At 40.6% G+C, this 24,771-nt stretch overlaps 1 protein-coding gene across 4 annotated transcripts in view; it reads right to left on the reverse strand.

The window, feature by feature from the left end:
* Positions 1 to 24,771, reverse strand: part of RABGAP1 (RAB GTPase activating protein 1) — a 160,059-nt gene that overhangs the window by 21,936 nt on the left and 113,352 nt on the right. For all 4 annotated transcript variants that reach the window (XM_024562100.3, XM_053920829.1, XM_053920833.1 and 1 more), the window contains 6 exons: positions 16,267 to 16,380; positions 12,065 to 12,139; positions 9,203 to 9,328; positions 8,446 to 8,589; positions 6,390 to 6,431; positions 6,017 to 6,145 (listed from right to left, as the gene is read on the reverse strand). In XM_024562100.3, the coding sequence (XP_024417868.1) occupies positions 6,017 to 6,145; positions 6,390 to 6,431; positions 8,446 to 8,589; positions 9,203 to 9,328; positions 12,065 to 12,139; positions 16,267 to 16,380 (630 nt within the window). The remainder of the gene's footprint in view (positions 1 to 6,016; positions 6,146 to 6,389; positions 6,432 to 8,445; positions 8,590 to 9,202; positions 9,329 to 12,064; positions 12,140 to 16,266; positions 16,381 to 24,771) is intronic.

Below are 24,771 nucleotides of genomic sequence, written 5' to 3' on the forward strand. Positions count from 1 at the left end.
ACAGAGGATCTTAGCACTGTGCAGAGCTAAGTGCCTGGGCAGAGGAGGTCCAAACAGGGCAGGCCATGAGATCCTGGGTGCCTGAGGGATGGTAACGATCACCGATCATCGGAATAGCAGCAGCTACACTAAAGGCCTCGTCTTACTGCCCTCCCTGCCGGCCTGCTGTGTTAACCCACCTTGGGTTAAGTAAAAGGGCCAAAAAGAGAGAAAAGTAAAGATGGACGCAAAGATTTTTGAGAAAAGGCAGGCACACAGATGTTGGGAGCCAGGATGACACCCAACGTCTCTGCCGCTCCAAGGCCTGTGCCTGTAACCACTTGAAATGAATCAACATTCTATTTAATTTTTATTTACTTTGTTCAAATAGTTTGGACTCAAACTCCCTCAAAGATCACTAGATAGCATTAGACATTCTGGTCCTACCATTAAAGAGTTTTTTTCTAAAATGCAGAAGCAAATCGAAAGCAGAGAACCCAAACAGAGATAAGGACCAAGGGAGACCAACTTATTAAAATAAGAAGGTAGTGACCACTGCTACCCTTGCAACACGAAAAATTTAGGGTACAGCGCAGAGAAAGAGACCAGCCTCTCAGAAGTTTCCTCGTGAAGCCCAATTCTAAAAGTTAAGAACAAGCAAAGAAGTAAAACTACAGCCTGGTCCAGTCAGAGGGAGGACTGAACTGAGGTACAGCGAGCACACTGCTTCCATGCTGACGCCCAGGCTCAGCTACTCATCAGTTCAAGCGGCCCTCATCCTATTCACTCACTGACAGTAAGCATTGACTTCAGAGTCTGAAACTCCCACGGTCTAATCCTGCTCTATCACTTATGAAATTTGTACCCTTTGGGAATTTTCTGTAATTTTCTAAGCTCCATAGAGATATTTGAAAACTGATCTCATGTGGTCACTGTAGGGTTAATTTGCCATGTGCAGACACCGTGGAAGATTCTGGAAACACATTAAGGAGACTGATTAAGTCACTGCAATCACAGAGCTTAAAACCTTAACACACATTTAACTCCATAAATGATCTGGGCAGCAAATGAAATCGACACTAGTGTCGCTTTTAGCTCATGAATAAGAAAAAAGCCCCCAAGGGCAAATATTCCCAAATGACAGAGTTTTCTCCTTTTCCAAACAGCCAATGCCTAGGGTTACATTAATTTGGAGATACTACTATTTGTTTTTTTGTAATAACAACTTTTCTTATAGGTAGTTTGAGGTCTAGCACAATCACTTTATGTTTGAAATAACAAATTACAATGAAAAAATGGTTCAGAAATTACATTTCACCTCAGGCAGGATTCTACAACAAAAGGGTCAGGTCTTCAAGTGTGACCTCAGAAACCCACGGGGCCATCTCCTTCAGCACGGCTCCTGCTTCTGAGCTAGCCCCGTATATCTGATTTGTTCTCTAGAACACCTGTATAGACATAAAGAAAAACTGCGCTCACATATTTCTTGAATGAGAAACTTAAAAGACCTAAATGCGACCCCAGCAAGGCACAGCACATTTATGAGTATGAAAGGGCGGTGGAGCTACTAGGGCCATTCACGGACTCCTGGAGCAAGCTTTAGAAACAAAATACCCTTTAGACCTTGTATTGGAAGTGGAAACTATTTTACTATTCAGGACACTGGTCCATGAAGAAAGAGAAAGTCAATGGACAGCTAAATGAATTCTGATGTATGTTGTTAAATTTTAGATTAAGAGCAGGAGATCAAAAGCTCCTCAAAAAATAAATATTTCAGTCCCATAATAAACTAAGGAAAAGGAGGGAGAAGGGGAGAAGTAAAAGGGCCAAAAAGAGAGAAAAGTAAAGATGGACACAAAGATTTTTGAGAAAAGGCAGGCACACAGGCAGAGGGAGGTACACAGACCTTTTTGAGCAACACTCCCATCTTGTGGCCATTTTGGGTATTGTCACAACAAACCTTCGGCAATGAGAAGAGGCAAGTGCAATGGAGTGGAGAGCACTGGGAATGCACAGGCTGAGGGTCACTGCCCAGCCAGTACAAGCTGGGTAAGTTATTTGACTTCTACAAGCCCCAGTTTCCACAGAGGGTACACTGAGGAAGAAATGAGATACTTCTAGAAACTATTTACATACCAGATATAACAACACTGTAATCGTTAAAGCATAAGGACAACAAGAAAAATAGGTGTTTCCTGGACTAGCATGAGAGGCAAAGTATTCCCGATTCCCACCTTAATCAGGAAGTACAACTTTGAAAACCAAGCCACAATTTAAAAAATTAATATAATGGAATGGAATTTCAGTGAGTTAAGAGTCAACATTTCCTTTCTAAATTCCACTCCCAAAAGTTCAAAAGCTAGTTTTCAAACCATTCCATAGCAGGACCCTTCCCCACATGCAGAGGGGGCTCCGCACCCCCAGGGGGGCTACATGCAGTCCCCGTGCTGACGGGGGCGCTCCAGACCTCCTGAGGCCCACACCATGCATGCAGGGCTTGCCAAGGGTTTTCTTAGTTTTCAGCTGGCAAATTACACCGTGACTGAGGTTCTTCACCAGTAATTGGCTCAACTGTATCTCCCTTAATATTTGCTGGCAGTAAGCACAGCTGCCAGAGCACAACTAGTAACCATTCACTCAATTGTACACACCATGTCCCACCTTTCAGCAGAAAAATCTCATGCTCTCATGTGCCGGTACATCTGTAGGCTTTCCATGCTGTGGATCAGTTTTTAAAAACATTACTATCTTTCTAACTCTGAAACCATGTGCAAGTAGGGGATCATCCAAAGGGCACCCCAGCCATGCCGAGTTCTCCAGGGCCAGAAGGAATTACACATCTAACACAACGTGTGTGAGCTATGCAGCCTGGTCCACCTTAACTTCCTGAAAGCGCAGGCAAGAAAAAGAAGACATTAGAGACCTCCCATCTGGGCTATGGAAATAAAGGATCCATGTATTATTAACGTGTTTCAAGCTAACGAAAACCCCAAAAGTTAAAACCTTCAGCTGGGACCTACTTTTAAGCCTTGCTCAAGTCCATGTTAACTCTTGTTTATAAACCACGTGGTAGAAACTCAACAGCATATTCATTTATTCACTCTTTCAATCAATATTTACATGTCAGACACTGTTCTTATGCTGGGGATTCAGTAGTAAACAAGAGGTAAGGTCCTCTCTGTCACAGGCTTAATTCTAGTGCGAGGGGGGATCAAATAAACATAAAATAATGTCAAGCAGTGATAAGCGGAAAATAAGTGAGGGTAAGAAGACAAAGGCTGGGGGAGTGCCCCTTTCATTAGAGAAGGCCGCTCTGGTGGCAGGATATTCGAGCCCAGGACTGAGTGAGGCAACAGCGAAGCCACACAGACACCACAGAGAACAGGACAGGCAGAGACCAGCAGTGCAGAGGCCTGAGGAGTGAACACGCTGGCCTGCCGGAGAACAGCCAGAGGCCAGGGTGTCTGAAGTGGAAAAAGTAAGAAAGTTAGTAGGAGATGAAATCAGAGAGATGCCTGAAGCTCAGATGGTGTCAGGCCTTGCAGGCCAAGGCTAAAACTTGAGTTTTATCCTAAGAAGCCACCACAGTTTTAAGCAATGGAGAGAGGGGATCAAGAAAAGCCTGGGAGAAAACCACTGTGGAAACAGAAAGACCAACGAGTCTACTGACATATTCCGGGGGGAGGTGATGATGGTGGTTAGACCTGGGTGTCAGTGATGAAGGGAACAGGAATTGGTCAGGCTCAGGACATATTTAGACGACAGAGCTTGGGTGTGGAGTGTGAAGACGGGGAATGTGAGAGAAAGAGACATCCCAGATGATATCAAGGTTTTTTTGGCCTGAGCAACCAACCAGGTACGACGCACTGCGACGGAAACCGAGAAAGCAGCAGTCTGGAGGGAAAGAAATCACCAGTAAGACACAGAGCCTCCTGTGTGCTGACCAGGTTGAAAAGAGACTCAGATCTTCAGAGCCCACCTGGTTCTCTGCTCTGTGCACAAACCCAGCATCCTGAAAATGTCACTGAAATGTTTCATATCTGCTTCAAGACCAGGGAGGAAGTGATCACAGCAGTAGCTATCACTTCTTGAACGCTTACTTGTTACTAGGCACTGTGGTCAATAAGCACTCTACGAACACTGTAGTTAATCCTCATATGTAAAAGGACTATAGTGCCTGGCACATGGTGAAATATCATTAAATGCTATCCGTAGTACTTGTAAAGTAGGTCACATTTTGAGTGATAATGATTATCTTCATTTCCAGAAGTTCTAGTTCCTTTTTTTTTTCAATACCCCATTCATTTTTCTTATGATTTCTGTTGTTTCTTGGGCTACTAGGTTGTTTTGTACCTCCCCTTTCAAAACCAGAGGAGCAGCTCCAAGGTCCTAACTTCACGCAGAGTCCCAGTTTCAGCTGCTGAAGGCACAAAGTCATGCCACGTGTCTGTGTGAGCATCAACCACCTACCTGCACTTCCACACTCCCTCTGACATGCCACTGGTTCACACACACTGCTTCCAGCTACTCTGCTTCACCTACCTGGGCGTTTCTCTTTTTTCTTTCAAATTAATCCAGGTATTTAAACACTTCTTGGGCTATATTTTATTTAGCGTCTCCAGGTGTTTAAAGACAGGTAGCCTGAGTTAGCTCAGTCTGATATATATAACTAAGACCAGAAGTCCAATGTTTTGGACTTCTTGCAGAAGAGGAGACTACACCTTAAGTAACTGAGTAACCCTGGATTCAGATCTCTCTGAGGCCAAGTCCACACTCTCTCCAGTAGTGAAGCTTCTCACCCACACCTGCCCTGACACACTAATTCCTGTTTTACCCTCTGTAGTCACACACAGTAAACATGACAGTCTTTTATGTTCCCTATAAAATCTGGACACAACTATTTATTTTGTCTCCCATTTGCCTCCAGCTGATAATCCCAAACTAAACTCCTTCAATTACTCTTTGTTCTTCTTTCAGAACAGAAATTTTATTATAACATGAACACAGGAAATCCTGTTTTTCTACCTTAAAAAACCGTACAAACCATACATGCCACTGGGAGTGAAAAAAACTGAGTGGGTTTTTGTCATATGGCATTGGCCTCACACCAGGGAGTTTCGGACCACAGCAACGAACACGGGAAGCTGAGGGACAACACAGCACCCATGAAACCTGAAGTCTGCCACTGCCCAGCTGCAGGCCCTGCCGACTTCTTTGTGTTTTGGTTGTCTTCAAAGTGGGAATAATAAGACCTTTCCTAGAGCTCAAAGGCCGGGGCAGGCAGTAGGATTTAATGCACAGGACACAATACATATAAAAACACTTGGAAGGCTGAGGGGTAAGGAAAAGGGAGAGATGCTGGTCAAAGGGCGAGTTCCAGCAACCTAAGGTGCGGCAAGGCTGCAGGTAACAAGACTGCGCTGTACGCTTGCGAGGTGCTCAGAGAGCACGACTTCTACGTCCTCACCATCGCAACCGCAAAATGGTAACTCTGTGGGAGGAGGGATGTGTCCACCGGTCTTACTGCGGACACGCTCTGAAACAGACACATCTATCACGTCAGCACTCTGTAGGCCTTCGATGTACATAACACTGTATGTCAATTATACTTCAGTGAAGCTGGCGAAAAACAGAAGTGCCTAACCTGGGACCCTATGAGAGCCATCACTTTAGGCTCAGACTGTGAAGGAAAGGTGAAATGTCACAAAATAGCCACGACAACTAATGAATTGCTATGTAGTACACATCTGGCACTTCAGATGTGTTTGTGGTTTTATTTTTTAATGTGGGGAAAGTTGTTACCCTTAATTACGTTAACCAGAAAAATTTCATTTTCCCTATATTGTATTATGTAAGTCAAGTAAAGAAAGAATTACCCTGAATGAGGAGAAAACCTGTTAAAAATTTTTTTGGAAAAAATATATAATACAAAAGAAAACATTTTAATTTTAATGTATTATAAATGTTGATACTTTGATCAGGAATAGTGATACATTTGCTGAACAAAAAAATTAAATTAATGCAAAAATGATTTTACCTTCATGTTGCAAGCTAGTTCCATTAGTTTCTTTGCATTTTCTTCTGAGCGATATCTCTTAGGAAGCTGAACCCTGAAGAATTTCAAGGCACCTTCAAAGTCTGTCAACAGCAAGTCATCCTTCGAAGTCTTGAAATAAAGAAAATACAACCGTGTGTAGGAAAGGTTCTTGGCTTTGAAGATGCACAAGCAGCGTTTCATAATCCCAGCAGCCTTATAACCCCCAGAAGACGCTTCTCCGCTTGGCCAGAGCTACCTGCACATCTCCTCGCTCAGGGGCAACGTCAGAGCACGGTGGCCGCTGAGACGAGATTAAGACCAAGCTATCGCAACACAGAAAGCCACATAACTCAGCTCACAAATAAATGTGTACCTTTAATAATCCAAGGGCGACGTTAAAAATAACACTTATTCCCTGAAAAAGAAAACATAAAACAACATCTTCAATGTTTATATCTGGACCATAAAGCCATCTGTCTTAGGAATATCCCACACATTTAGAGAAACTGTAAAACATTAATTACGAAATGGAATATCCTGAAAACGCCTTGGAAAGGGAAAACTACAGAGCCACCTCTGAAGCACCACTTAAAGGAGACTAGACCTGGCCTCTCGTTCTTGTGAGAGAAGAGCTTTTCCAGCCCTGTTCTCGCATTTGACAAGAACACTCTTTCAAAGCACCCTACACTTCCAAACCAAAACACCAGAGTCCTAAATGCGTGATCAGGAAATAACTCCTGATTTATTTTGAACATTATTTTGTGTGGCCCCCCTCAAGGTACAGCAATTACTGGGAGCCTACAGCCCAGAACTGAATCTGCTCAGGGTTCCTTCCGATCAGCCTTCCTCCATGTTACCGTTCAGGAGAGGTGGGGGCAAAGGACAAATGGGGGGAGGCACTAGTATCTGCTGATCAAGTTAAACTATGTAAGTTCTGGGACCTCAGTTTCTGTAACTAATATTCTCCCAAGGGTTTTCTAAGCTAGTTAGTTTGAAGTTTATTTAAATTACTGAGCATGCTACTGGCCTCCTAACTACTAAACAAATGGTGTTTTGTAACAGGGAGAACCTCAAAGGTCTGAGGTTAGGAATCAGTGACATAAATTATGATGTATCCAAGTAATGGGGTACTTGGCAGCAAGGAAGAATAATGGTGGGACTGTCATTTCTTATAATGTTTCAAGCTGGGTAGAAGATATAAATTCTTTAATGGATTTTCATGTTTCGCGTATGTTAAGATTAAACAAAAAGAAGAATGGTGTGGATATTTATGTGTCTATAGGTGTTCAAGTATATGAAATTAAGAAGAGGTTAACAAATAGTATATATAGGGTAATCATATTTTAAAATAGTGCAGACCTGTAATATACATTATCCCATTAATATTCCATATGAAAAACTATTCCACATAGAAATTATACATGCACACATACAAACACACACAAAAAGGCTGAAAGAACATATACCAAAGTGAGATTAGAAATATCTTTAAATCTCTTTGCTTACATTTTCTACAGTTTCTACAACAAAAATATATTATTTTTGAAATTAATTATTTTTTCTTAAATACACCTACCCCCAAACCAAAAACTATGCTGTGGCAAAGGCTGTTATTTACTCTAATATCTACTTTGCTTTGGCAAAAAGACCCCCCAGTTTATTGCAAATTCGTATTAAAAAAAAAAAAATCTCTCTTGCCCTGACTAGTGCGGCTCAGTGGGTTGGGTATCGTCCCACAAAGTGAAAGGTCGTTGGTTCGATTCCCAGTCAGGGTGTGCCTGGGTTGTGGGCCCCATCCCCAGCTGGGGTGCATAAGAGGCAACCAATCAAGGCTTCTCTCACACACCGATGTTTCTCTCCCTCCCTTTCTTTCTAAAAATATACATAAATAAAATCTTTGGGGAAAAAAATCTCTCTTGCACATCTAAGTTCATTTCCACTTACCAATAAGAGGTAAGTGGGAATACAGGTGGAACTTCCAAGGAAGTCTCTTTTAAAAAAGAGGGCATGCACCCTTCTCCCATCCCCCAACCCTTCCAGCTTAAAATACAGATTTGGTGGCTAGAGCTCTCATCAGCCATTAGGATGAGAGTCACACTCTAGGGAAGGAAGTTATTGCCAACCTCTGACTTCTAGCACCTGAGAAATAAACCTCTGCTTTATTAAATCACTGTTGTTTTGGATTTCCTCAAAAAACCAGGCAAGCCTAATACTAACTAATACAAATGTCTAATACATACATGTTTTTGTTTTAGCAGAGAGCGCCTTTAACAAAACATGATCTTTAGCTTCAGCCCAAGGAAGAGTCACTTAAATTTGGACTTCCCGGCACTGAAACAAAACAACTGAGCAGAACAAATTCTGTTCTGAAAGCTGTTACAGGAAGGGCACTGTAAGAATCCCAACCTGCTGTGGCCTCCAATACATACCTCACATAAAAGCAGGTCGATGATATGGAAGACCATGTAGAGAGGGAATTTTGCAGTAAAAAGTGTAAGAAACCACTGGGAAGCATACATGTGCGCTTCAAGGCTTATATCCAGGAAGTGGTTGTACAGGTCGGGAATGTATTCCTGAAATAGCAAACTCATTAGTTTCCGCACATATGCAGCTATTCCGCTCCCACCCAGGAGGCTCATAAATCTAACAGGAATAGGCCAAAAAAGTCACATAGTTGTGTTTTTCTAAAAACCTCCAGAGTGCTCAGAAGAACACTTATCATCTGGCATTATTTGGCACTCAGCTCTCTTTTCTTGTCCACAAACCAGCTCTAAAGAGGAATACCCAAAATGGTGACAACTATTTGGAAAGAGAGTTTTTCTTTCCAATTATGAAATGTTTGGGAGAGTTTGTTTCACTTCTGTTAGGAGATTCCTAACCAGTCAGCTTCAGAGCCTTGGTGAATACCGCTTGATGGAGTGTGCTGTGTTAAAGGCCCCTACAAAACCATTTGATATTTTGAGTGTTTTATGAGACTGAAAACCCAGCTCACACCCATCAGGCTCACACCTCATTAACCTTGGCATCATCATCATGTAGTGAGAAACGAACACAAACCAACCAGGCCATTCTTAACCCTGGGTGCTAAGGCAATCCCGCTGCTCCTCGGCACCATTTCATCAATCCGCTTCCGCCCAGACCACGCTCTAATCTAACTGGCAAATGCAAACTGGTTTCTCTTTTTACCTGCATGAGGCGCTCCAACTGGTAAAATTTGCAATGCAAATCTTCAAAGTTTTGCTTGAAAAGTTCCCTGAGACCATAGTCAAACATGATCTTGACCAGAACACTGAATGCCTGTTCTTCAGGCATCTGTTACAGAAAGGGAATGAGAGGGGGGGATAAGTCACAAAACACATACAGAAGTTTTCTCAGTATATTAACGATATTAGCGATATGTAGTAACTCAGGCCCATGGTTGTGCTTCTTAACATTTATTCACTCAACAGAGAAATCCTTATTGATGTCTACTCTATGTCAAACACTGCTCCTGTCCTTGAGGAGTCTCCCACACAACCAGGGTACAGTAACTGTAATAAGAATGAGGCAGAAAGGCCCTGGCTGGTGTGGCTCAGTGGACTGAGCACCAGTCTGAGAATTGAAAGGTCGCTGGTTCTATTCCCAGTCAGGGCACAAGCCTGGGCTGTGGGCCAGGTCCCCAGTAGCAGGTGTGTGAGAGGCAAATGATTGATGTTTCTCTCCCTCTTTCTCCCTCCCTTCCCCCCTCTCTAGAAATAAATAAATAAAATCTTTTAAAAACAAAAGAATGAGGCAGAAAGATGGTGAGAGCACAAGGATGGGAAGCCGGAGTCTGCCAGGGGGAGACAGAGACTCTGCAGGGAGGACAGGACTTAAAAGAGCAGGACAGGCCGACACACAGGTGCAGGTGTCGCCTTTCGCAAAGCACGAGACCTTCTTGTAAATCACTTTACCTCCTGGCTGCCATTTAATTCTAGTAAGAACGTCTTCCTTCCTCACAGTTGTTAGAAAAGACGGCTAGAGAAAGCTTGCATGTTCCAAGGCTTGCAGGAATGCTCAAAGTACTATGATTAGCACTCACAGTAATACTTAAAATACTGCAAAAACCCTACTGCTATTTATAGATGTTAGCCATTTATAACACCTACATCTTCCATAGCTTTATAGAAAATATTTCCCCGGGAACCTGGCACAATGTGTGTCTAGTTTTCAAAATAGAAAGAAGACACTGGAAATGTTATTTAAGGTTTGGTGTGACTGTAGCAAGCCTTCAAAATGTCAAGAAGATGGGCGGGCTTCTGTGGAACAAGACAATGGAGGTGGGCTGAGCACAGCAACCGCTGGGATAAAGCAAAGCTAAAAAGCAAATCACATTAATGAGTGAGAACGATACGGCACATTATTACTGGAAAAGTTAAGGACTTCAGGCACAGGACCAGACTCTTCCACACGCTGAGGGAGCCTGGGTCTGACCCGGAGCAGCCTTTCTGTTAGGCAGCCCATCTGCCCTCACGCTGGCATTTATCTAACATGACGGCAAACAGCACAGAAGTCAAACCGAGACACTGCGGATTCGATCGGGAAACCCATTTTAAAGGGCTTGAGATGTAACTGATACGGAGATAAAACCCCTTGGACTGAAAGTTGAGAACAAAGACAGCCCAGAGGCTGGTGAGACTTGGAGACACAAATTCTGCCTAAAACAACAAACAACACAAAATTTAACGACTTTACCTGTTGATGGATGTATTAATTAGTTTGACTGTGTGAGCACTTCACAATGTATATCAAATCATCACACTGTATACACTCATACGCACTAGTCTTTCTCATTAATCACACAGCGTTATCATATTTCACCTGCCTACCAACACCAATAAGCCAGTTCGATAACAGTAACAAGATAGTGGTTTTTGTTTTACTTGTACTACAACCTTGTAATTTACTTGTATCACAACACAAAAAGGCTTAAAAATCTTCCAAAGCTTCCCCTTGCTCAGAGAAACCAAACCCAGACTTCACGGCCCAGCCCCCATGGGCCCACTGGGCAGGTCCGTCCGCTTCCCCATCACTCAGGACGCTGCAGTCCTCCTGACCTTCTGTCAGTTCCTTCCACTGCAGTTTCCCCAGTTTCAGTGCTTCTATATACTGTCCCATTTCCTCTTCCGGGTATACTCTATTCTCTACTCTCTTGCTTTTTTGATTAAGGCCTGATCAATCAAATGCAATCCATGGATTTGGGTTAGGAAAAAGTTACAAAGGACTTTACTGAGAAAACCATTGGGGAAAACTGAATGTGAATTGTGTGTAAGCCAATATTGGATCCGTGTGGAATTTCTTGGATGTGATTATGGTATTACGGTTATGTCCTTAGGAGATAAATGCTCCAGTATTTAGGAGAAGTATGATGATGTTTGCTACAGATTTTCCCAAAGAAGATTATTGATAAAAAATAAAACGTGTGTGTGTGTGTGTAAAAAAAAAAAAAAAAAGGGAAGAGAAAATGCAGAGAGAGACAGGGAAATCAATGTAGAAAATATTAATTGGTAAATTAGGTGAAGAATATATAGGTGTTCACCTGAAGATTTTTTCAATTTTGCTGTGGATCTAAAAAAAATATCAATAAGTTGGAGGGTAAAGGTAAAGAAAGGTAAAGAAAGGTAAAGAAAGAAAAGAAAGAAAAGAAAGAAAAATGGCAATAAAGAAAGCCAACTTCTCGGCTACCCTCCCACCCCAAAACATAAATCCCAGAACAAATTCTAATGACAGTGGCTACTTTAGAGAAGACAAAATGTCCCCAAGGGTCCAACTAAGACAGAGGGCTATCCAGTCATCCTAGCAATAAAAAAAAAGTCTACCCTTATACCAGTTCCTGACAGTGCCACTTATGCTCACCATGTTTCTCTTCCACGAGGACAGTAAGTTAAGAAAAAATTTTCTAGATATAGGAGTTAAAACTCATGTCCTAGTCTGGCCCAAGCCAGTATAAAACCACGCTCACGTCTAAGGCTAATAAAAGCGGAGGCAGGCCAGGCCATGTCAAGTCGTAACAGAGACTCGTTTACTCACATGGAGCAGAAGAACAGCAGCGAGAAATGACTGGCCCTGGCAATAACCGATCTCTTCATCATACACAGAATAAGCCTGAAAAAAAAATCACAAAGTGTAAATGAAAGTAGTCACTTGTGAGCCACAGCTGCCCTACAGGACCTTGAACACAAGCACCTGGAAGATGCTGCCTACACTCCACCGCGGCATTCTGATGGTCAATGAATAATGCAAACCTTTCTCTCCAATCCCATTTTTTATTTTACAATAAATAAATCTGTCACCATACCACCTTCTATTGCCAAGGAGCAGGGAAGGTTAAGCAAACACCACTTCGGTACTAAAAAAAGGTCATCATATCTCCTTGTCTTTGCTCATGCTTTTCCTCTGTCTGAAAAGTATGCTCTTCCTTCAGGCTCCGAACATATTCCACTCCCCGAGAATTCCCTCTCTTTTCAGTGCTTCTATGGTACTTGCTACACGTGCATGGCTGTTACAGCCCCTACCTCACCGCATTTTAAACGTCTATCCTCTCCCTGGATTGGGAGCTCCTCAGGGGCTGGGGTGATGTCCTAGTCAGCCTAGCCAGCACCTCACACATAGCAGGAACTCACTAAACACTGTTAATGTTATTCATCTTCTTTCTGGGAAAAAGTCTTTTGGCAAGGACAATAAAATACAATTCTTCCTACAATGCCAGTAATAACTTTTCTGATAAGAGGGACTACTCTGAAAGTATTTGTGGGTTTCTCTGGAATTCGTACTTTGTATTTTTCTTGGCAGTGGTGGATTACTACCCCTCTCTCTGAACACGATCTGTAACAGAATACTGACATACAACATTCCTTGTGGTTGACTCTCTGGTTGTTTAGCTGTTTTCCAGAGTCTTGTTTTTACGATTAATATGCCTAGGTCTCCTGTAAGTTGTGGTGGAAAGGGGAATTCCTATAGATTCAAGACGCTATTTCCTGTCCGACAAACTTATCTCTAATAAATCTTTATTATCCACTTATTTTTTTATGCCAAGGTTCCTCTGTGCCCCAAGAAGGCTATTTAGAATTGGGCATGTTTAGAATGCAGATCACTTAGTAAAATGTTATGCTAATGCTTATTAGATGAAAACTAAGTCAACATACAAATACACAGGTTTTATCATTGGGTTTTGGTGAAACTCTAGCTTTTAAATACACATAATGTAATCATGCATTCATAAATTCAGGTAAGATTCACTATAATCCCATTTTATCCCCCATTTCATCAAAGCTTAATTGATGAGGCACCCACAGAACAAGAAACATGTGCTTTCTCAAAGACAAGGTGTGCACCGAGCTTAGAAATGGCCTATTCACTAAACAAGGCACCACTCAAATCTGTAAAAATTAACAACTGTTAAAACTGCTAGTAATATATGCAAACGCAGCTCAATGTTTGAGAAGGTTATCAATCAATGGCTGATGGGTCAAGAAAGAACACAGACTTCAGAGTTAGAGCTGGGCGGACATTCCACAACAGCTAATGTCTAGGTTTGCGCCTTAAACTCATTACTTACATCCTTTATCTGTAAGAGAGAGTAACAATAGTAGTTATAACATAGAGTTGATCTGTTGTTCTCAGCCCTCTCATGTCGAGGGCTTGGCTTAATCAATTATGCACTAGGATGAAAATGTATTGACTTTTTATAAAGACTGGAGGGGAGCACATTTTCTAGGCTCATGGAAAAGCTTGAAGGAATGCCTACCCATAGGAAAGTACATGACACATTTGGGAAATGTTTGGAATATAAGGTTCATGGAGGCTGCAAAAATATGAAGAAAAGGCATTTCATTACTTCAACATTTAGCACCAAGCACTGTACCACGCACTACACAAGCTAACATATACGTAAGCAACAGTTCCTGCTCTTGAGAACTTCACAGTTCAGTGGGAAGTGTGACAAGTAGACCAACCAGAGTACAGTGAGAAGTTCAATGTGGTTAAGACATAAAATATTTAGGGAATAAGCCAGGATATATTATAAAGTCATTTTAATGCTAAGCTAAGGATTTGAGGACTAGGAAATAAACTAAAATTTTTTTTATTTCATTCTGTGGGTTAGGGGGAAGCATTAAAGGCTTCAGTGGGGGCCAGTGAAGTAGTTCAATTCTGGGGTCAACAAAGAGAAAAAAATAAATAGGCTAGAATTCAAAGGCAGAAAGACTAATGCCAGGTGACATCTGTAAAAGTGCTGGCACCATGTGACAGAGACTTGTGCCAGGACAGTGGACAGGGAGGAAAGTATGGCTACAAGACATATCAATCATATCAAACTCCATGTGGCCAAAGGAAGGAACTGAAAACCAACAGAGATGTGACTGTTCTTCAGCAAAACAATGGCACGGGGGAAAAGGAAGACTGTTTTTAATGAAAAGAGATGGAACTAAACATAACGTGGATACTGCTGAATCCTGATTCTAACCCAGCTACAGCCACTGAGGGAAATCCAAATAAGGAGCGGCTGTTGGATGACACTGACGGCCACTGGGAGAACTGTGTGAGGTCCTGAGGCTCCAACTCTGAAGGGGACCGGGTCACCATTGTCCTATGTACAATGTTTCCTGTATCTTCTTCCACAAACATCTCTATTTTTCATAGTACATGGCCGGATACCTTCTAGACAGTCCTTGTATTTAATCATTCTATTCAACTTTTATGTATGCCTGAAGATTTTCATAGAATTTAAATAACACAGTTGTCCCTCGGTATCCACAGAGGACTGGTTCCAGGACTCCCGTGCACATCAAATGGTCAGATGCTCAAGTTCCTTATGTAAACGGTGTAGTATTTACATATGACCTGCATTTGCATACAGGCTACAGCAGGGTACGTCTATACACCACTTCATTCTCCTGGATTCAGCTAATGCTGGGGGCATGGCAAAATCAAGTTTAGGTTTTTGGGACTTTCTGGGTCTTTTCCTTAAATATCTTTGATTTGCCATTGGCTGAAGTAGCAGATGTGACACCTGCAGACACGGACTGCTGAGTGCAAAACTGAAGCTGGGGGCAGGGTGGTGGCGGGGGGGCAGATAGAGCAGAGCAGTGATGACTGAAGGAGCGCCTCTGTCTCAGGGGGAAGACCTGTGTGAGGAGCCTGCAGGCAGAGCTGACGTAATGAGGGAGTGAGCAAAGGTGTGAAAGAAGTGAGAGCACAACCAGGGGGTGAGAAGTCCAGAGCAGAGAGAGCTGCACAAAGATCACCATGAGGTGGAAACTGTAGTGCAGCGAGGTCAGAGGCCGTGAACACAGGGTGTCCCTTCTGGGAAGCTGGACTGGCTGCTTACGGGAGGCATAAGTAAGCAAGGGCTATAAAAGGACGACCAGAGGAGAGAATTAGAACCAAAATCATAGTTTTCTGCATCTCATGGGGAAATTAAAATTAAACTCAAGAAGCATTTCTCTAAATTCTAACTGCCCTTATAGTTTAAAGCACCTTGTTTACCATTGGAGAATCATCCTTTATTTCTAGCCTGTTCAAAAACTAGTTGTTAGTTTTGCCTTTTCAATCATAACATGTAAGTTCCTTAAGGACATGTCTTGTGTCTTGAGAGTGGTTTGTATGTAGATGTTAAATAGGAACTTGATTAGCTTTGGGGGAAAAGACACAGGAACAGTAAGGCTGAAGAACTCTGGTCTCAACTCCTCCTTCTTTTGGGTCTAAAGTTACCAAAATCTACTAGAAAATGAGTTACCAAAGTTGAACAGTGTATCATTTTCTTTATGGTTTCCAGGCACAGACCTTTTAACAGATTATCAGTATTTCCCAGCATTTATTATGCTGCAGTGTTAAAAGTCCACCTGGATGGGCATTAGCACTTGCTACTATTAGACGTGTCCTAGGTGCCAAGTTCATCCCTTACTGAAAAGGAGCTTGCAGTGTTGCAGAGCTCAACTGGTTTCACAAAACCAATTTCTGAAAATCTGAATGTGGAGGCAGGGCCTGTCATCGAAAGACCTGATTAAAAGGGTCAAAGGAGCCCTACCATTTTATTAACAATTAATTCCTGTTCATTATGGCCTAAAATTGTGTTCTTACCTTTGATTTAACGATGCCTTTCTCTCCTTTTTTTTTTTTTTCCCCATTCTTTAACTTCAAATACAAATTACATGTTATAGTTGCCTTTTGCATAAACTTAAAGAACCAGACTGGCCATTTAAAACTAAGTCTTTTTTTTTGACATGAAATACCTTGCATATTTTATATAAGGAATCTTGTCCATCTCCTCCCGTGTCCTTAAAGTAGTCATGGGCTGGGAATGTCCGATTAATATCCCGGGTGATAGCACTGTCCTGGGGAGACTCCTGTGGAAACATAAGCAAAGGAAAGGCTCAGTGGTCAACCATGTACCTATTTGTTTGGGTTTCTACAACATGAGCTTCTCATTTACATGCTTTAAAATGCTGCAGGGACATACACGGCAGCATCTGTCCAGAAGGTATCCAGCCATGTACTATGAAAAATAGAGACATTTAATGAACAAGCTACAAGATACACTGTACATAGGACAATGATGCCTTAGTCCCCTTCAAAGCAGGCACACCTTGGGGCCTCACACAGTTCTCCTAATCACCATCAGCTGCCCCATCGTATTTTCCTGAATCTCATCAACAGTCTGAAATCTCTTTCAAAGGTGATTTTAGTTTTGGGAAAAGTCAGAAGTCGCAGGGCACCAAATCTGGGCTGTAGTAGGGCTGAGTCACCTGGGTGATTTGATGTTTCACCAAAAAACTCTGCACGAGATGTGATATGTGAGTGGGTGCATTGTTCTGATGAAGCTGCCAATCACCAGTTGCCCATAGCTGTGGCCTTCTGAATCATCTGAATTGTTTTCACGGAGGAACAAAACTTAATGCAGATTCACTGCTCTACTTGCTCAGTCATTTTGATTGTGACGGCCACACAGTACACATGCTCACTAAGTGGCATATACCACCCCCACTGACTAGTACAGTGAAGTTGTCATTGTTCACACGTGTGCATTCCAGTCCACTCTCCTTGGCTGCCAGGTTACATCAGTGTTGCACAAACCATTCTTGTTATATTAACAATGGCTGGGCTTTTTCTGGGCAGATGCATGCCCAGAGTTACTATGTCTCCAGGGACCAACTACTCAAGCAAAAGCAAAATCAAATGTTATGGGGGGGCAGGGGTGGGGAAGATTGAAGAAAAGCAACCTGTCTTACTCTATACACCTCATTCCTTTTGCAAGGAAGTGCAGCTGGTGACCTTTCTATTGTAATAGAAATGTGCTATTTTCAAAACAGGCTTCTGATAGGAAAATACCGAATCTAATGTGAAAAGGAGGTAAACTGTTCTTGTTAAAAAAAACTGGGTACAGCCCTGTCAGGGTGGCTCAGTTGGTTGGAACATCGTCCTGTACACTAAAAAGGTTGCAGTTTTGACCCCTTGTTAGGGCACATTCCCATGTTGTGGGTTTGATCTCCCATAGGGGTGTGTGTGAAAGGCAGCCAGTCGAAGTTTCTTTCTCTCTGTCTCTGAAGTAAATTAAAAAAAACCTCAGGTGAAAATTAAAAAAAAAAAAAACTGGTATAAAAATTGTTGCTTTAGCCCTGGCTGGTGTGGCTCAGTGGACTGAGTGCAGGCCCGTGAACCAAAGGGTCGCTGGTTCAATTTCCAGTCAGGGCACATGCCTGGGTTGTGGGCCAGGTCCCCAGTAGGAGGCACATGAGAGGCAACCACACATTGATGTTTCTCTCCCTCTTTCTCCTTCCCTTCCTCTCTCAATAAATAAATAAATAAACAAATAAATATACAAATAAATAAACTCTTTTAAAAAAATAGAGGAAAACACAGGTCTACAACTCTAAAAAAAATTGTTGCTTTAACTGATCTTTTGGCATGAAGCCCATATGTCAGGTTCTTAAATATAAAAGAGAAGCCCCTTAGCTGGGGTTTATCCTAGGGACAAATGTCATAAAAATGCACACAGCAACTGACTCAATATGAAGCTAGTTCACCAAATGCCAAGGGTTGGAAACAGGCTTTGGGAAAACATCCTTTGCTTTTGTCAACGGAGAAAAAACTGTTTCCTCTTTTGTCATGATTTAACCAAAACTGAGTAAGTGCCAATAATGTCAGCGGTCCTCCACAGAACATACCAAGCATCCCGCTATTTCTAGTATCTTCCCTTCGTTAAATTTTATTTGCTCACATGCTAAAGAACTGGAGCACAGAAACATGACCTTCTATTTACACAATGCACTGTCTTCACAGCCAAGACAATAGCCTTGGTTCTCCCTGAAGAGACAGTATCATGTTCAGGACGCCATCCAAGAGCTTGACACTCCTGTTTCAAGATGAAAAATGAAAGTGATATTCCTCTCTTGTCCAGTAATTTCCCTAGTCTAGCCTTTCAGCTAACTATGTTCCCAGGGTCATAAATACTTTACAGCTGTGGGATTTGAACTGACTATGCTCTTTCTTAACCAGTAATCTATTAAAACCTTCAAAGACACTGCCACACTGCTTTCCAAGGAGCTTTACTGGCATGTATGACTACTAGTTTTTAATACATTATTAACAACAGTTAAGGCAGCTCAGAACTGTGGTGATTCCTGACGAAAGGACAGAATTCAAGGTGAGACCTAAGGCTACAGCAGCTAGAGCCTGGTGGCAGCCTCCAGACTGCAGCACATGGAGAGGGAACAGAAACAGATCTAGGGGTGGGGAGTGCCTCCTGAAGTTGAGAAAAGAGAGAACAGAATTTGGGGAGGACAAGGTAGCTAGAATTTGTAGCTCAGAATACTGGAGAGAAAAAGTTGAACAGAGGGAGCTGCAGAGTTATCTACAGGGGTCCCTGTAAGTCACGAATCATAAAACAAAAGATAATAGACTGGATTTCACCCAAATTTAAATTTTTTCCTATTCAAACAAACGCTACTGTTAAAAACATGAAAATGCAAACCACGGCCAAGACAAAATACCTTCAAAATCTATCTGATAATAAAGTTTTATCCAGAATATAACTCTTAAAGAAAATAAGGAGACAAGTGATAAAAAGGAGAGAATGGTGGTAAAAGATAAAATAGATACCCCACACAAGACATAAGTTAGCAAATAAGCTCAAGAAAATAACTCCACATCATTAGTCATCAGGGAAATATAAATTAAAAACACACCGAGATTCCGCTACACGCCCACTGAATGCTAAAATTAAAAAGGTCCAGGATACTAAATGCTGGCAAGAAGTGTGAAACAATCGGAACTCCCGTATGTTGCTGGTGGAGATACAAAATGGTACAAATAGGCTGAAGACAATTTCAAAGTTTCTTGTAAAGTTAAACATACACTTACCATACAATTCAATTATCCTAATCCTAGGTATTTATCCAGGAGAAATGAAAATATGGATACATGCAAAGACTTGTACTCTAATGTTCACAGCTGCTTTATTTGTAATAACTGAAACGGGAAACAATACAAATGTGCTCCAACGGGTAAGTGGAGTTTTTTTTTAAAAAGGTGTTATGTCCATATGGTGAACTACTACTCACCAACAGAAAGGGAAAAGCGTATCGACACACACACAGCATGGATGGATCTCAAAAACATCCTACTAAGTTAAAGAAGGCAGGCACAAAAAACTATTATTTATAATGCCATGTATGTGAAATTCTAGAAAAGGCAAAATCATGTTATAGAAAGCAGAGAACTTTTTGAAGTGATGGAAACATTATCTATCACATCTGTGGTTAAATTGTATTGAACCATTCACTTAAAATTGGTAAATTTGCCCTGGCTGGTGTGGCTCAGTGGATTGAGTACAGACTGGCCTGTGAACCAAAGAGTCACTGGTTCGATTCCCAGTCTAGGGCACATGCCTCGGTTGCGGGCCAGGTCCCCAGTAGGGGGCGTGCAAGAGGCAACCACACACTGATCTTTCCTCTTTCTCTCTCCCTAAAAATAAATAAAATCTTTTAAAAAATAAATAAAATAAAATTCGTGAATTCTATTGTGCATAAATTACATATGGGACTAATTTCCAATTACGATGGGAAAAAAGTATAAAAAAGGGTACTTATACAAATACAAAGAGACCCAGGATGACTCAAATGCTTTAGAGTAAGAGGTTTCAGTACTATTTCAAGTATATGTACCTCAATGCTGAAAATGACATAAATCCATACTTACCTCGAGCACTTAAAAACCAAGCGCATGGCTCCCTCAAGGGTGTCCAACCCGCAGGCGGCATGAGGCCCAGAATGGCCGTGAATGCGGCCCAACACAAAATCACAGATTTACTTAAAACGTTACGAGATCTGTTTTGTGATTACGCGTCACAATGTACTTAATGTGTGGCCCAAGACAACGCTTCTTCCAGTGTGGCCCAGAGATGTCAAAAGGCTGGACACTCCTGGATATATCTGAGTGTGAAAGCTGGCTCAGTTTCTTACTAGTTAAACAACTTCAGGTAAGATTCTTAATTTCTCTGGCTAACATCACCCACCTTAACAAAGCTATAGTAAGGGTTACATTAAATGTATATGTAAATTACTTAAAGATACTAAGGGCTTTGGGCAGCGCCTGACATGTACATACGTATCACGTGATAAAAGTGAAAAGAAGTCGTCTCCGGCAATGCTGAGCAGGGGCTGTCCTCTGTGCGCGCACACACACATGCACACACAAGTGATATATTGGATACACACATAACACAGTACTTAGAACATATTATTTTTCATGTTTGTATCTCTTATGTTCCCTTTAAAATTGTTCACACAGGGGTGGAAACAGTGATTCAGTTTTGGAACTTCTACAGAGCCCAGCATGGTGCACGGCGCCCAGTCATGTTTGATGAATGTACCGACAGTCCAAACGCTTCTTTGAGACTCAGCAAAGCGCAATGCTCGTACGGTCCACAGCCCTTCCCAAGCAGGACCTCCAATGCTGATGGTTAAGTCAAGATCTTTGTGAATGAGACACCAAACAATATAGGAAATAACCTTATTAACTGAGTAATTTAAAAGATATTCTAACTAAATATCTGGAAAAAAAAAAGCTGTGATGATAGATTCATTAATAACTTCCAAACAGTGTGAAATACAGGCAAGAGAAAGGAACTGTCATGAGAAGCAGATCAGAGTAAAGACTCTGAAGTGATGGAAAGATTATACATCACATCTGTGGTTAAATTATATTGAAACATTCACTTAAAATTGGTGAATTTTACTGTATATAAATTACATATGGAACTCATTTTCAATTACAACAGAAAAAACATAACAGTCTTTTAGCTCAAAACATAAAATAAATCAAATCATCCTGCAACTGTCAAGAGAAATAATAAAGGGGTCTATATCAGAAATATATGCTATATTATTATGAGTTTAGATTTTTTTAACCTATCCCTAGGGTATGTGAATTCTCCTGAACCCAGTTTTAATTTTAACAAACATATAGAATGTGAAATAACAATATACAGAAATGGTAACAGACATATATTCTTTGCTAGGGAATTAAGAAATCTTTATTGTCAATAAATGTTTCATGAATAGCTCAACCAACCAAATGGACCACAAAGAGTCCCAGCTTCAATTTTGAAACTTATTTCACCCATCAAGAAAAAAATGACACAGACTTCATTGAAATTATAATTTTCTGCTGACAAAACATGCTATTAAGACCTAGGCAAGAGGAACCTGTATCTGAAAAAGGAACTGTATCCAGAGTATATACAGAACTCAAAGAAAAGAACAATCTGATAAAATGGATAAACATGTGAGAAGACATTTCGTAAAATAAAGTACACAGATGGCCAACACGCAAATAAAAAAGCAGGGCAATGTCGATTAAAACCACAACAGCCAGCCAAAGCGTCTGCCGAGGGGAGTGACTTCTTGCGCGATGACAGAGAGGGCTCCTACCTGGAACACTCCGAAGAGAGTGATTCAATCAAATGGGTACCTGAGAACCAGCATTACTGGTTTCAAAGCCCTGAAGGAAGGGGACCCAAAGCATCATTAAGCAGTTTCTGAAAGGTTTGGGGGCTTAAAAAAAAGAATGGGGATTTAAAACACTAAAACCAATAATTAAGATAAATTTCACATTGACAAAACTTTCCAGAAATCACAAATAGACATGTTATTAACCTATGTTTGGAATGTAGTTATAAGAAATTCTGAAAAAGCCGTTACTTCTATTCTTCAATTATATCTCCATTTGAATTAGATCTCCATTTCTGAAGAGAATTCTGATTTTTTAAATGTCGGATGAATTTTATAAAACGATGAAAGCTCTGAAACATGCTAAGAATGATACATAGTAGCTTAAGACAAGCAGGAAACTTAAAAAATTATATTAAGAATTGAGAGGAATATGGAAAGCTTCAAAATATTTTATGCTAGGTAATCAGTCATATCAGAATGATTATGAGATAACTTGAAAAGGATGTACAATTATTAGAGATACATCATTTGAAACTTCAAATGCAAATAGGATGGAAAAATAACAAACAAAAAAACACCCAGTAATATTCTGTACCTAGGCAGTTTTCATCAATCTTTCATCTCTTATCCACTAATCAATCACAGGAGTCTCCAGAGAATTAAGGGGTAAAATGCCCTTGAAAACAGGTGAATTTGAAAATTCACATGCTGGACTTTTGATGCTTTCAAGAACAATAATGAATCTAGGAGCTCCATGTAAGCCAAGTGCTTAAAATATTTGGTCTTAGAAAATATGCGGAAGAACTTATGAATAAATCTGTTTGACTTACCAGAAGCCAAACTGTACAAAAATGGTCCAGAAATTCTAACGACAAATTTAGTAAATTCCTTTCAGAATAATGACATCATTAAATTTGAAAGATTCTGAAAACAAACCACAGTAACATTATGGATGACTCCTTCCTAAGAGAACACACTGTAAACAGTTTGGTAAAACATGCAAACCCAAGTGCGTGGAAAATTAGGGTCTATACAATACACATGCCTTCTATTTCTAAGGCGTGAACACAGCTCATGCAGGGGACTTGCTGGTGCAGAGCATGTTGGATGACACTATTCACGGCCAAAATGATTAAGTCAGCCACACACAGCTTCTCAACCAGACTACAGCTGGAAAAACTGCTTAACAAACAAGCTTTTACAAATGTACCGAAGGCAACGGTGCAGCGATGCAAACTTAAAGGAAAAGGGAATGGCAAAACCAGTCAGTTGATATGCCCTGAAAATTATTATAGTTATGGTAGTAGGGTTTTTTTTTGATCAGCTAGTTTTGTGTTTTGGCTGCTTCATTTAATCCCAGGAAAAATAGCTTTAATCTCCAGAAGAAAACTAAAATGTCATATGATTATGCAGTATTAACATCTTGCAAACTTTTTCTGTTAAAAGTTAGATAGCAAGTATTTTTGGCTTTGTGGGCCATTCAGTGTTCCAATTATTCAACCCTCCCTTTGTAGAGCAAAAGTAGCTACAGACAATATGTAAATAAACATATTCTGTATTCTAATAAAACTTTATTTATAAAAACAAGAAGCATGCTGAGCCCCTAGACCATGTTGTGCCAATCTGCTTTAAATATACAACACCACAGTAATTCGTCATGGGCAACATGGCTGGAGAGATTTTTGTAATGATTTTGAAATACATTAACATGCTGCTTCTGATTGATTCCATACACATTGTACCTGCAGAAATTCTGTAACAAAAAGCCGCAATAACTTAAAATGTATATTCCTTTAGGCACACTATTTTTTTCATGTAATAACAAATGTTAAAAATGTTTGCTATGTTTTACAAAAGTCAATTCTCAAAGTTTGTATACAATATTTCTATATCTCTTATATAGTAAAGGTTTAAATAAAACTCTTTAATTATAGCGGTACACCACTCTTACATTTCAAGCAGCAATATAAACAGCATATATATTAAATACACACACTGAGACATATTAGACTGGCTAAAATAAAAGGACAATACCAAATGTTGGTGAGGATATGAAACGGGAACTCTCAATTGTTGCTAACAAAGTTGTAAAGCAATACAAACAACTTGGTGAATTACAAAGCAAAAAAGTTAAAATCACACCTACCAGACCCAGCAATTCCATGCCTTAAGTATTACCCGGGAAAACGAAAACATACATCCAAGAGAAACAAAGTATGCACGAAAATGTTCAGCGTAAACTTATTTGCATTAGCCAAAAACTAGACACCCCAAATGTCCACAACAGAAAAAGATAAAACAAATTATGGTATATTTATATAATGCAATAATACATACATTGCTAGAAATAATTTCATTAAAAACTGTTCTCTAAAATATCAGCACTTTTAAAATTTATTCACTAAAAAATACTGAGAATTAACACCTCACATCAAACTCCAAAGCTTCCCCCCCCCTTCACATCCATACTCCTGCCAGGTGGGACTACTCACTGTTACCCAAACATAACCCAAATCAGTGACCTTACTGCATTTAAAAAAGGAAAAATCTAACTTTCTGTTTTCTTAGTATAACAACAAAAACTTTTTGTTTTCCTGTTTTGATAAGACCTTCTGCTTCCTTATAATAATAATACTTGGGAAAATAAGAAAAATAATTGCAGAACTCAGAAATTAGGTGGGCACATGCCTAACTTTTCACATAATTATTTTTATAAGTTTACACTCCTTTGAAAATTAACTTTCACTAACTGAGAAATGTTGTGAGCCATCTTTTCATGTTAATCTG

The sequence above is a fragment of the Desmodus rotundus genome, chromosome 1 (genome assembly GCF_022682495.2).
Source record: "Desmodus rotundus isolate HL8 chromosome 1, HLdesRot8A.1, whole genome shotgun sequence".
NCBI classification, from domain to species: domain Eukaryota; kingdom Metazoa; phylum Chordata; class Mammalia; order Chiroptera; family Phyllostomidae; genus Desmodus; species Desmodus rotundus.